The sequence below is a fragment of the Pristiophorus japonicus genome, chromosome 15, assembly GCF_044704955.1.
Source record: "Pristiophorus japonicus isolate sPriJap1 chromosome 15, sPriJap1.hap1, whole genome shotgun sequence".
Classification (NCBI taxonomy): domain Eukaryota; kingdom Metazoa; phylum Chordata; class Chondrichthyes; family Pristiophoridae; genus Pristiophorus; species Pristiophorus japonicus.
In genome coordinates this window covers 50,764,494-50,778,944 of record NC_091991.1, presented here as the reverse complement: position 1 = coordinate 50,778,944, position 14,451 = coordinate 50,764,494, and the positions used below count along the sequence as shown (strand labels likewise).

The 14,451-nt window shown below is 43.6% G+C and overlaps 1 protein-coding gene across 3 annotated transcripts in view; it reads left to right on the top strand.

The window, feature by feature from the left end:
- The window catches only part of cecr2 (CECR2 histone acetyl-lysine reader), a 146,829-nt gene that overhangs the window by 58,730 nt on the left and 73,648 nt on the right, over window positions 1-14,451 (top strand). For all 3 annotated transcript variants that reach the window (XM_070901642.1, XM_070901643.1, XM_070901644.1), the window contains 3 exons: window positions 4,141-4,324; window positions 5,698-5,834; window positions 6,908-7,021. In XM_070901642.1, the coding sequence (XP_070757743.1) occupies window positions 4,141-4,324; window positions 5,698-5,834; window positions 6,908-7,021 (435 nt within the window). The remainder of the gene's footprint in view (window positions 1-4,140; window positions 4,325-5,697; window positions 5,835-6,907; window positions 7,022-14,451) is intronic.

Sequence of the window (14,451 nt, the reverse complement as noted above, 5' to 3'; positions counted from 1 at the left end):
TTTGATAACAATTAATACCTGAAGGAATTAGACTCCACACATGTAAAAGTTAATGTTCAGAACAGAGAGATTTACTGCCAGTAGTTAACACTTATCAGGTCGTTAAATGGTACGTGCACTTGAAATGCCAAGTCTTTCTGTGGTGAGTTTAGTTAGTAACGTTGGTGCGTCTGTCCTCCCAGGGGATTTGCAGGATCTTGCGGAGACATTGTTGGTGATATTTCTCCAGCGACTTGAGGTGTCTACTGTACGTGGACCATTTCTCTGAGCCATACAGGAAGGCAGGTATTACTACAGCCCTGTAGACCATGAGCTTGGTGGTAGATTTGAGGGCCTGGTCTTCGAAAACTCTCTTCCCCAGGTGGCCGAAGGCTGCATTGGCACACCGGAGGTGGTGTTGAATCTCGTCGTCAATGTCTGCTCTTGTTGATAAGAGGCTCCCGAGGTATGGGAAATGGTCCACATTGTCCAGGGCCGCGTCGTGGTTCTTGTTGACTGGGGAGCAATGCTGTGCGGCGGGGACAGGTTGGTGGAGGACCTTTGTCTTACGGATGTTTAGCGTAAGGCCCATGCTTTTGTACGCCAACATCCCCAGCATCGAAGCACTGACCACACTTGATCAGCTCCGCTGGGCAGGCCACATTGTTCGCATGTCATACACGAGACTCCCAAAGCAAGCGCTCTACTCTGAACTCCTTCACGGCAAACGGGCCAAAGGTGGGAAGAGGAAACGTTACAAGGACACCCTCAAAGCTTCCCTGATAAAGTGCAACATCCCCACTGACGGCTGGGAGTCCCTGGCCAAAGACCACCCTAAGTAGAGGAAGTGCTTCTGGGAGGGCGCTGAGCACCTTGAGTCTCATCGCTGAGAGCATGCAGAAATCAAGCGCAGGCAGCAGAAAGAGCGTGTGGCAAACCAGTCCCACCCATCCCTTCCCTCAACAACTTTCTGTCTCACCTGTGACAGGGACTGTGGTTCTCTTATTAGATTGTTCAGCCACCTAAAGACTCACTTTTTAGAGTGGAAGCAAGTATTCCTCGATTCCGAGGGACTGCCTATGATGATTTCGTATCTACCATGATAATACACCAACTTCACAACATTCTGTGCATGACAGCAAAATGCCACTTTCGTGAAACAACTCATAGCAACTTTTAGATATTGGCATTTAACAGTGCATCTGAGGTTTTTGTACCACTTATGCATAAATAACAGCGAATGCCATTAGCCCCACCATTATTTTGACAGCAAAATCTGTCCCAGTATTTCTCTTAAAAGGGAACGAGATAGTTAGGCGGGAAATTAAATTCGGGAAATTGATGGGATTGAAGGCCGATAAATTCCCGGGGCCTGATAGTCTGCATCCCAGAGTACTTAAGGAAGTAGCCCTAGAAATAGTGGATGCATTGGTGATCATTTTCCAACAGTCTATCGAATCTGGATCAGTTCCTATGGACTGGAGGGTAGCTAATGAATACACCACTTTTTAAAAAAGGAGGGAGAGGATAGACCGGTTAGCCTGACATCAGTAGTGAGGAAAATGTTGGAATCAATCATTAAAGATGAAATAGCAGCGCATATGGAAAGCAGTGACAGGATCGTACCAAGTCAGCATGGATTTATGAAAGGGAAATCATGTTTGACAAATCTTCTGGAATTTTATGAGGATGTAACTAGCAGAGTGGACAAGGGAGAACCAGTGGATGTGGTGTATTTGGACTTTCAAAAGGCTTTTGACAAGGTCCCGCACAAGAGATTGGTGTGCAAAATCAAAGCACGTGGTATTGGGGGTAACGTACTGGCGTGGATAAAGAACTGGTTGGCAGACAGGAAGCAGAGAGTCGGGATAAACGGGTCCTTTTCAGAATGGCAGGCAGTGACTAGGGGAGTGCCGCAGGGCTCAGTGCTGGGACCTCAGCTCTTTACAATTTACATCAACGATTTAGATGAAGGAATTGAGTGTAATATCTCCAAGTTTGCGGGTGACACTAAACTGGGTGGCGGTGTGAGCTGTGAGGAGGATGCAGGGTGACTTGGACAGGTTAGGTGAGTGGGCAAATGCATGGCAGATGCAGTATAATGTGGATAAATGTGAGGTTATCCATTTTGGGGGCAAAAACACAAAGGCAGAATATTATCTGGATGGCGGCAGATTAGGAAAAGGGGAGGTGCAACGAGACCTGGATGTCATGGTTCATCAGTCACTGAAAGTGGGCATGCAGGTACAGCAGGCGGTGAAGAAGGCAAATGGTATGTTGGCCTTCATAGCTAGGGGATTTGAGTATAGGAGTAGGGAGATCTTACTGCAGTTGTACAGGGCCTTAATGAGGCCTCACTTAGAATATTGTGTTCAGTCCTAATCTGAGGAAGGGCGTTCTTGCTATTGAGGGAGTGCAGCGAAGGTTCATCAGACTGATTCCCGGGATGGCAGGACTGACATATGAGGAGAGACTGGATCAACTGAGGTTTTATTCACTGGAGTTTAGAAGGATGAGAGGAGATCTCATAGAAACTTATAAGATTCTGACTGGACTGGACAGGTTAGATGCGGGAAGAATGTTCCCGATGTTGGGGAAGTCCAGAACCAGGGGACATAGTCTTAGGACAAGAGGTAGGCCATTTAGAACTGAGATGAGGAGAAACTTCTTCACTCAGAGAGTTGTTAACCCGTGGAATTCCCTGCCGCAGAGAGTTTTGATGCCAATTCATTGGATATATTCAAGAGGGAGTTAGATATGGCCCTTACGGCTAAGGGGATCAAGGGGTATGGAGAGAAAGCAGGAAAGGGGTACTGAGGGAATGATCAGCCATGATCTTATTGAATGGCGGTGCAGGCTCGAAGGGCCGAATGGCCTACTCCTGCACCTATTTTTCTATGTTACTTGAAAAAAAGAATTGAGCTCTGCTCAACAGTGCTTTATGGCAGAGAATTTTTTTGGGGATATGAAGCACTTTGGGAGTGCTGAGTGACATGATGAGGCACTTTATAAATACAAGTTTGTTCTTTCTTTACCTACAGTTGATAAGAAAAATGCTATTTATGTTCCATTGTAGTGTGGAGACGTCTTGTAGCCTGACCGTCTGTGACTGAAGTGTCAAGCTGAGCAAATTGAATAGAACACCACCTAAGCAGCAAGGTGTCACAAAGAGCTTCTAAGCAACAATGCATTTGAAGTGACATCTTTTGAATACTAAACTAATGTAAATTGCCTCCAACTTGCATAAAATAGCTATCCATGACTGATCTTAACCCTGTGTGACAAAAGCAAAATACTGTGGATACTGGTAATACTCAGCAGGTCAGGCAGCAGGCAGGATGCTGCCTGACCTGAGTATTTCCAGCATTTTCTGTTTTTAACCTGTGACCTGTTTTAACCTTGCATGTGCTGTTTCCAATATTAATTCAAAATTCCATACAGATAATGTTTTATCACAGTGGGGTAGATTGGTTCAACATTTGCTCGAACATGGCCAGGGAAAGGTGGTTTTATGGTAGAATAAATTGTGCCCAGCAGTCTAATAAATGTAATTAATATCCGTCTACAGTGAAATGCTATCAAGTGTGTTAAGTATGAAATTAAGTCAATGGGCTTGTATTTATCTCCTGCCTTTTTTTTTTCTCCTTTTCTGTGGATGGTATCCAGATCTGACATGAAAAGGTTTGCTTATGCCACTCTCAGGCCAGAAGGACATGCATTCCAGAGAAGAGTGGCCTGGTTACACTTGCTACCATCTTTCTTTTATTTAAGTTGTTATTGCTCCATGGTGCAGCATATCTGTGAAGTTAATAAATATGTTACTGCATTGTCCTAAGGAAGTTATTAAGTGTTTTATCTGTTTAAAAGGCTTGTTGTAACAAATAAAGTCATTTTAAAAAAAAAAATTTGAAATCACTAAGCTGTACATTAAATGCTGCACAAATAATACCATTCAGTGAATAAAGATAAATTTTCTGTCTTTGAAGCCTTGCCTGCCAAGAGTGCATATCAGGATGCTGCGCATGTGAAGGCTCAAATTATCTGTCCACTCATTTTAATGCGGTTTCCCAGTAGGTGCTGCTTCACATCTGCAACGCAAAGGTGGAAAATTTCCATATTGAAAACTTTGATTCCTTATTAATGATGTGCTTGTTTCCCCAGACCGGACAGTTGTGACATGTATCTGGAAGACATTATTAAACATCGATGGGAACTTGAAGAAGGCAGACCGAACCCACTGAAAAACACCAAGTTCAAAGAATTGCCCATTCGTTTACGTGTCGAACTATTACACAGGCTATGCGACTATAGATTGGATGCAGATGATGTGTTTGATCTTTTAAAGGTACAATTTTAAATGGAGGGGGAGGGGCATGTTTCACACTATGCACCGAAGCTAACTACTTACAGAACCAGTTTTCTCCTCTTATCTCATTTTCTCCTCCCCTGAAGTCGTTCACTCCTGCAGAGTCCCCCATAGGCACCCTCAAGAAACCATTATTCCTTTGTAAGCACAGATTGTAGGCGTTGGCAGACTATTTCCAATTGCTGAATGAGTCACAACTTCTTAAAGCTCAACAGTAGCGAACTGAAGCCAATCCTGTTCATTTCTCATTCATGCCTATATACGTCTGGATCTGACACAACTCCATCAATCTTCCAGGCTGCTTATTAAAGCTGAGCTGGACAGCCCCGTGATTCTCCTTAACCTCACAGCTTTCCATAATCACACAACTGCTGCACCCACCTCTGGATTTCTCATGCTCTTTTAAAATAATTGAATTTTACAGCACAGTAGGAGGACATTTGACCCATCAGGTCTGTATTCGCTTTCTGAAAGATCTATTCACTTAGTCTCATTCCTGATCTTTAAAAAAAAAAAAATTACTATCCATCTACTTTCCTTTTAAAGTTATTTGTGTTCTGCTGCCACCTGTTTTTGGTAGAACATTCCACGTCTTAAACCTTCTGTAGTTTAAAAAAAAAGTTCAAAACTCTTCTTTTAAAAACGATCTTTAAATGTACGCCCTAGTTACAGGTTCAGCATCCAGTGGAAATGGCGTTTCCCTATTTAACTAATGAAAACCTCTCATTTTGAGCACCTCTATCAGATCTTATCTTAACCGTCTCTGCTTAAATGAAAAGAGCTCTAATTAATAAAAGCTAATGCCTTTCATCTTTGGTATCATCTTAGTAAATCTCTTCTGTACCCTTTCCATGTTATTAACATCCTTCCTAAAGTAGGGCACCTAAACCGAGGCACAATATTCTAATGGCAGCCTAACTAATGATTTATAAAGGTTTTGCTTTACCTCTTTGCTTTTAAACTCTATGCCCCAATGAAAGAAACTTCTTATCCCATACGCTTTTTTAACCACTTGATTAACTTGCCCTCTCATTTGTATAAAAATTGTGCCTCTGAATCCCTATGTCTCTTCGCTCTGCTACTCCTTTTAAAATTATACAATTGAGTGTATATTTCCTCTCCTCTCATGCTTGTGCATGGTGTTGCCAAGAGTTGTTGTTGGTGCCTGGTAGCCACGGACTTGTGTTCCAACATCTTTATTAATCTGTTGCCTTTATAAGTGAGGTTGGGCTATCAAGTCACGAAGACAATCCTGGAGTCAAATTATTGGACATAATTTGCTTATAATTTTTAAATATATATATATATATAGTTTGTATTAGATTTGACTCTTGTCTTTATCTATTTGTCAGGGTCTGGATGCCGATAATTTGCGAGTGGAACCTTTAGGAGAAGATGCCATTGGAGCAACCTATTGGTATTTCTACGGCACTCGTTTATACAAGGAGCGATCATCTTTGTCACTGGAGAAAAATCAGGCAGAAGAAATGTAATAATCAATCAGCATTTTATTTACATAAGTTAAGCTGTGTGTGTGTGTTTTCAATGGGTTAAAACTTCCAATCATTCTAAGACCAGGCGATGCTTCCCAGTGGTTGGTGGAACAAGCAGATTTAGAGTCACTGTATCTGCTGAGAATGTATTATTTTGGAACGAATTTTTTTTTTTAAATGAGATCATTTGTAGCACAGTCAAAATTTGACTAGAAATCAAAAATTAAAAGAATCCGAAGATAATGGAGTTAAAATTCCGGTCTCGCCGAGTCCACAAAAGACAGTTTTCGGCACACAATGCACATGCATTGACAGATCGAACACATCCCTGCAGCGGGAGATTGGGCTATTTACCCAACTCTTGCCCAGCGAATGTCCTTACAACTCTAGTGCCTGGTAAAAGCACACACATAGCCTACCTTTACCAGCGTAAGAGTTTTAAAACATATAAAAATAAAATTTAAATGCATATTCCTGTGCACTAAGGTAAGTTTATTTTAAACCCTATTAAAACACTTAAAAAAATAAATCCCCCCCAAATATTTTTTTCTAAAACATTTTATTAACTTTAATTTCAATTAATTTTAAATGAGCTATTTTTTTACATTTTCTATGTTGTGTTTAATGTGTTTTGATTTTTTTTCTTATTGATAGCAATAAGAACTCTGAGATATGGAGTCCTCATTGCTATCAATGAGAATATTGCACTTAATTGGTTGTCCAGTCACACGTGACTCCAGCTTCTATGTGCAAACCTCGAGGACGGGGGCACGCTCTGAAGCGCAGGAAGAGAAGGCCTCCCACCAGAACCTCAGACGCCTCCGGGACCATCAGGTACTTTGGTAAAAAAAATTCTCGGGTCGGAGGCATTCATCCGAATGAAGCCTCCGACCAGAATTTCAGAGCCAATGTCAACCAGGAGGAATTATGCATGTAAGTTTGTGATGGAAGGAAATCAGTAATTATACATTATACATTAGGGTTGCACTGGGGTTCGCACATTGTATTACATATGGGCTGGTTAATGGCAGTGACACCTATGTTAATTGTAAGTCTTTTGACCTTACAGGGAAAATGGAAAACTGAGTAGTTCCAGTTACAAACTTGTAAACCTGAAACCTAAAAAGAGAGGCCGACCATCAAAACGGAAAAAACTAGAAGATATTTATTTAACAACCATGAGGTGAGTTGTTTCACATTTACTGTAAATAGCACATTGGTTACTGGATTAGATGTGGTTAGGTCAATAGGCTCAGCCTCTTCTCCCCTGGCGACCCAGATTCACATCCAGAAAATAAAAATAAACCTGTTCATTTCTATTCAGCACTCCGTTCTGGTTTGACAACCTCCTATTAATTAACTGTTGACAGGAGTCCATAGCATTAAAAAAAACATATTGAAACATCAGGCATGAGAATGTGGAAAACTGAAAGACATTCTGATGTAAAATGTTTGTGGGGGGTCACCTTTATGGTCAAGGTACATTGTTGCTAGTGCACAGGAAGCTGCAAGGTGCATTTGCCAGCTCACCGCTGCCTTGAGTGCGTTTTCCACCAGAATTATGACTAGAACTAGGAAATGCAAATGCCAGGCATTTCTCCTCTTCTATATTAAAAAAATTTACACGGAGTAATTTCCTGTAACATCACCCCAGAAGAGCATTGTGGTATCTGCAAGAATAGATAAAATAGTTAAAATTATAGTTCCAACAGCAACTTGCAGCTACAGCAAATTAAATATAAATTTTATAAATGGAATTCCCCAACTTATAGTTAAAAACATTGGGCGTGATTTTCACATACAGACCAATCGGACATGACATCTTGTGAGAACATCATCATCATAGGCAGTCCATCGGGATCGAGGATGGCTTGCTTCCACCCTAAAATTGAGTACCCAGGTGACTGATGAACTCATTTTAAACGGTGGAAGATGCCTTTGTGTGAATTCTTTTAACGTTGGGTGGCCGTTGCATACCAGCCACCACACAGGCTTGATGGAGCAAGGTCTTGGTCCAGTGGCAAGGGGACCCAAGACAACTGGCGATCAGGATCCGTCGCATGTGCCAATACATACAAACTCAAACATACTCCTACTGTCTTCCGTCCTTCCTCCTTCCCACAGTACACCTCTCTATGTGGAATTCATAGTACGCAGTGTGAGGCTCACGATCTCACCGCCTCGCTATTGACCTGTGCTGCGCCTTCCCTTGGTCTTGTCCACACTGCTCCACCTCTGGGCACTGACCTCTTCGCTCCTCCATGCCTCGTTTGTCCTCTCCCCTCTGCTTCCGATCTCTTGTGAAAACATTGGAGATATAGCAGCAGGCAGTGTTACATTGCTGGAAGCATTAGATACTGCTGTACTTCAGGGCAATTATATACCTTGAAATGCCACCTAGAAAACTAGCCAACAACAACAAAACTTGTATTTATATAGCACCTTTAACTTTGTGGGATCAATTTTCCCCAGTGATTTACGCCGTCTTTTTGGAGCAGGCTGTTTTTTCTGGCCCAACTTAAAAATCCATAGTTTTCCCCAATCAATTTGCACCAGCGTAACTCATTTAGTTACGCTTTTTTTAGATACGTTTTTTTTTCATCCAAAGGGGGTGTAACCAGCCACCTTTGCCAATTCTGGCCATTTAGTGAACTTTGGAAAGCTGATAGTTACTCCATTTCTGCTTAGGCCAGCGTATGTGGCCTCTCCAGAAAACCCTTGTGGAGAGTTAAAGAAATCGACACAGTTAAGTAAATCGGAGGCCCTTCAGCCTGGGCTGGGGCAGGAAGCAGAGTGGACTGGGAAAGCACTCGGGGCCAGGAGAGGGATGGTGGGAGAGGGAGCGGACGGACCGGCAAGCCCTTCGGCCTGGGCTAGGGACTGGGAGCGGACCGGGAAGTCACTCGGGGCCAGGGTCCGTGGGAGAGGGAGCGCTTCTCTGTAAACCCTGTAGAATAGAAATTAAAAAATGCGCACTTACCGTAAGCTGCTGCGCACGCTTGAGATCCCGGTCCCGGTCCCGGTCTGGAGGCCTCTCGATTTCCAACTCTGAGCTGTACTGAGCATGCACGTCCATTGCAGCGATGTCAAAAAATGAAGCTTTTTTCCCCGTGCATGCGCAGAAGGCCCGGCTGCGTTTTTCGGCGCAGACAGCAGGCTCCACCCCCCAGGGCAACTGGACATGCTGCACGGCACCAGATTGCAGTATAAAGATCGGGGAAAGTTAATACGACAATTTCTGGAATATTTCTGGACCTAAAAACCTGGCGTAACTCTGGCAATACGCAAGAAAACGAGGCTTGGGCAAAATTGAGCCCAGTAAAACATCCCAGAGCACTTCACAGGAGCGTTTAATAAAACAAAATTTTACATCAAGCCACATAAGAGAGATATTGGAGATGACCATAAGCTATGTCAAAGAGGGAGGTTTTAAAGCAGGGAAGAGAGGCGGAGAGGTTTAGAGAGGGAACCAGCGCTTAGAGCCTAGGCAGTGGAAGGCATGGTCACCAATGGTGGAGCGATTGAAATCGGGGATACTCAAGAGGCCAGAATTGGAGGAGCACAGATATCTCGGAGGGTTGTCGGGCTGGAGAAGATTATAGAGATGGGGAAGGGTGAGGCCATGGTGTCGGGGGGTTTGAAAACGAGGATGAGAATTTTATAATTGAGGCATTGCTTAAGCAGGAGCCAATGTAGGTCAGCGAGCAAAGTGGTGATGGGTGAACGGGACTTGATGCGAGTTAGGACACGGGCAGCAGATTTTTTTGCTGACTTCAAGTTTACGGAGGGTAGAATGTGAGAGGCCGGCCATCAGTGCGTTGAAATAGTCAAGCCTAGAGGGTAATAAAGGCATGGATGAGGGTTTCAGCAGCAGATGAGCTGAGGCAAGGGCGGAGACGGCCGATATTAGAGGTGGAAGTCGGCAGTCTAAGTGATGGTGCAGATATGCGGTTGGAAGCCTGTCTCAAGAGTCAAATATGACACCAAGGTTGCAAACAGTCTGGTTCAGCCTCAGACAGTTGCCATAAGTGAAATACCAAAAGTGAGAACCAAGAGTGTAGTGAGAATGAGGGACTGAAATAAATTAATATTAATATGGAAATAGTACTGGAGAAATTAATGGGACTGAATGTCGATAAATCCCCTGGACCTGATTTTAAAAGAGGTGGTTACCATTTTTTGAGGTTATAACTAGCAGGATAGATAAGGGGGAACCAGTGGATGTAGTGTATTTGGATGTTCAGAAGGCATTCGATAAGGTGCCACATAAGAGATCATAGAACCATAAAACCATAGAAATTTACAGCACGGAAGGAGGTCATTTCGGCCCATCGTGTCCGCGCTGGCCAACCTATCCAGCCTAATACCACTTTCCAGCTCTTGGTCCATAGCCCTATAGGGTACGGCACTTCAAGTGCACATCCCAAGTACCCTTTAAATGTGGTGAGGGTTTCTGTCTCTACCACCTTTTTCAAGCAGTGAGTTTCAGACCTCTACTACCCTCTGGGTGAAGACATTTCCCCTCATATTTCCCTCTAAACCTCCCCCCAATTACTTTAAATTTATGTCCCCTGGCTACTGACCCCTCTGCAAAGGGAAATAGGTCCTTTCTATCCACTTTATCTAGGCCCCTCTTAATTTTATACACCTCAGTAAGGTCTCCCCTCAGCCTGCTCTGTTCCAAAGAAAACAAACCCAGCCTATCCAATCTTTCCTCATGGCATAAGTTCTCCAGTCCAGGCAACATCCTCGTAAAATCTGCTCTGTACTCTCTCTAGTGCAATCATATCTTTCCTGTAATGTGGTGACCAGAACTGCAGGAGGTACTCTAGCTGTGGCCTAACTTGTGTTTTATACAGTTCAAGCTTAACCTCCCTGCTCTCGTACTAATAAAGACAAGTATTCCATATGCTGTCTTAACCACCTTATCTACCTGGCCTGCTACCTTCAGGAATCTGTGGACATGCACTCCAAGGTCCCTTTGTTCCTCTACACTTTTCAGTGTCCTACCATTTAATGTGTATTCCCTTGCCTTGTTAGCCTTCCTCAAATGCATTACCTCACACTTCTCCGATGGAATTCCATTTGCCACTGTTCTGCCCACCTAACCAGTCCATTGATATCTTCCTGCAGTCTACAGCTTTCCTTTTCATTATCAACCACACAGCCGATTTTAGTATCATCTGCAAACTTCTTAATCATACCCCCTGCATTCAAATCTAAATCATTGATATATACCACAAAAAGCAAAGGACCTAGTACTGAATCCTGCGGAGCCCCACTGAAAACAGCCTTCCAGTTACAAAAACACCCATCAACCATTAAACAGCCTTCCAGTTACAAAAAACACCCATCAACCATTACCCTTTGCTTCTGGCCTCAGCCAATTTTTGAACCAACTTGCCACTTTGCCCTGGATCTCATGGGCTTTTACTTTCATGATCAGTCTGCCATGTGGGACCTTATCAAAAGCCTTGCTAAAATCCATATAGACTACATCAAACGCACTACCCTCATTGACCCTCCTTGTTGTCTCCTCAAAAAATTCAATCAAGTTAGTCAGACACAACCTTCCCTTAACAAATCCATGCTGACTGTCCTTGATTAATCCGGGTCTTTCTAAATGAAGATTTGTCCTGTCCCTCAGAATTTTTTTCCAATAATTTTCCTGCCACCGAGGTTAGGCTGACTGGCTTGTAATTACTCGGTCTATCCCTTTCTCCCTTTTTAAGCGAAGTTACCACGTTAGCAGTCCTCTGGCACCACACCTGCAACCAGAGAGGATTGGAAAATGATGGTCAGAGCCTCAGCTATTTCCTCTTTTGCTTCACTTAACAGCCTGGGATACATTTCATCCGGGCCTGGGGATTTATCCACTTTCAAAGCTGCTAAACCCCTTAATACTTCTACTCTTACTATGTTTATTTAATCTAATATTTCACACTCCTCCTCCCTGATAGCAATGTCTGCATCGCCCCTCTCTTTTGTGAAAACTGACGCAAAGTATTCCATACCCACGTCTTCCGCCTCCACACACAGATTATCTTTATGGTCTCTAATATAGAAACATAGACATAGAAACATAGAAAATAGGTGCAGGAGTAGGCCATTCGGCCCTTCTATCCTGCACCGCCATTCAATGAGTTCATGGCTGAACATTCAACTTCAGTACCCCATTCCTGCTTTCTCGCCATACCCCTTGATCCCCCTAGCAGTAAGGACCTCATCTAACTCCTTTTTGAATATATTTAGTGAATTGGCCTCAACAACTTTCTGTGGTAGAGAATTCCACAGGTTCACCACTCTCTGGGTGAAGAAGTTCCTCCGCATCTCGGTCCTAAATGGCTTACCCCTTATCCTTAGACTGTGACCCCTGGTTCTGGACTTCCCCAACATTGGGAACATTCTTCCTGCATCTAACCTGTCTAACCCCGTCAGAATTTTATATGTTTCTATGAGGTCCCCTCTCATTCTTCTGAACTCCAGTGAATACAAGCCCAGTTGATCCAGTCTTTCTTGATAGGTCAGTCCCGCCATCCCGGGAATCAGTCTGGTGAACCTTCGCTGCACTCCCTCAATAGCAAGAATGTCCTTCCTCAGGTTAGGAGACCAAAACTGTACACAATACTCCAGGTGTGGCCTCACCAATGCCCTGTACAACTGTAGCAACACCTCCCTGCCCCTGTACTCAAATCCCCTTGCTATGAAGGCCAACATGCCATTTGCTTTCTTAACCGCCTGCTGCACCTGCATGCCAACCTTCAATGACTGATGTACCATGACACCCAGGTCTCTTTGCACCTCCCCTTTTCCTAATCTGTCACCATTCAGATAATAGTCTGTCTCTCTGTTTTTACCACCAAAGTGGATAACCTCACATTTATCCACATTATACTTCATCTGCCATGCATTTGCCCACTCACCTAACCTATCCAAGTCGCTCTGCAGCCTCACAGCATCCTCCTCGCAGCTCACACTGCCACCCAACTTAGTGTCATCCGCAAATTTGGAGATACTACATTTAATCCCCTCATCTAAATCATTAATGTACAGCGTAAACAGCTGGGGCCCCAGCACAGAACCTTGCGGTACCCCACTAGTCACTGCCTGCCATTCTGAAAAGTACCCATTTACTCCTACTCTTTGCTTCCTGTCTGACAACCAGTTCTCAATCCATGTCAGTACACTACCCCCAATCCCATGTGCTCTAACTTTGCACATCAATCTCTTGTGTGGGACCTTGTCGAACGCCTTCTGAAAGTCCAAATATACCACATCAACTGGTTCTCCCTTATCCACTCTACTGGAAACATCCTCAAAAAATTCCAGAAGATTTGTCAAGCATGATTTCCCTTTCACAAATCCATGCTGACTTGGACCTATCATGTCACCTCTTTCCAAATGCACTGCTATGACATCCTTAATAATTGATTCCATCATTTTACCCACTACCGATGTCAGGCTGACCGGTCTATAATTCCCTGTTTTCTCTCTCCCTCCTTTTTTAAAAAGTGGGGTTACATTGGCTACCCTCCACTCCATAGGAACTGATCCAGAGTCAATGGAATGTTGGAAAATGACTGTCAACGCATCCACTATTTCCAAGGCCACCTCCTTAAGTACTCTGGGATGCAGTCCATCAGGCCCTGGGGATTTATCGGCCTTCAATCCCATCAATTTCCCCAACACAATTTCCCGGCTAATAAGGATTTCCCTCAGTTCCTCCTCCTTACTAGACCCCCCGACCCCTTTTATAACCGGAATTTTGTCCACAAATATGCCCTACTCTTTCTTTAATTGTCCTCTTGCTCTTAATTTATTTATAAAACATATTTGGATTTTCCTAGATTGTACTTGCCAAAAAATGTTCATGCTCTCTCTTTGCTTTCCTAATTTCCTTTTTAATTGCACCTCTGTACTTTCTATACTCCTCTAGAGCTTCTGCTGTATTGAGCCCTCGGTATCTGTTATTAGCCTCCCTTTTTTCTTTATCCTACCCTATATGTCCCTTGACATCCAGGGGGCTCTAGATTTATTAGTCCCACACTTTTCCTTTAAGGGAACGTTATTAAGCAAAATTGGGGCTCATGGGATTCAGGGTTATATACAGGCATGGATGAGGATTAGGATTGGTTAACAGACAGAAAACAGAGTAGGAATAAACAGGTCATTTTCGGGTTGGCAGGCTTAACTAGTGGGGTTTCTAGTGGCGTCAGCGCCATAGGGAGAGGCCACGTAGCGCTCCGACATTCGCCTGGCCCGAGAGGAAGTGGAGTGCCCGACATTGCGCTCCACTTCCTGTCGGGGCGGTAAGCCCAATTTTGCTTCTGAGGCAGGAGTTCTGCACCAGGCATAGAATGTTCGGCCTCGCAAAAGTTACCACCCCCAAACGGGGCGGTGCGCAATTTCGGTCCCTTATTTTCTAAAGAGACTCCTTATTCTTCCTACCAAAATGTACCACCTTATACTTATTTATATTGAAGTTTAATTGCCAATTACATGGCCATTCTTCAAGTTTATTAATGTCTTCCTGTATTTTGTTGCCGTTCTCCTCTGTATTAACTACCCCCTCAATTTGGTGTTGTCCACAAATTTTGAAATTGTACTTCTGAT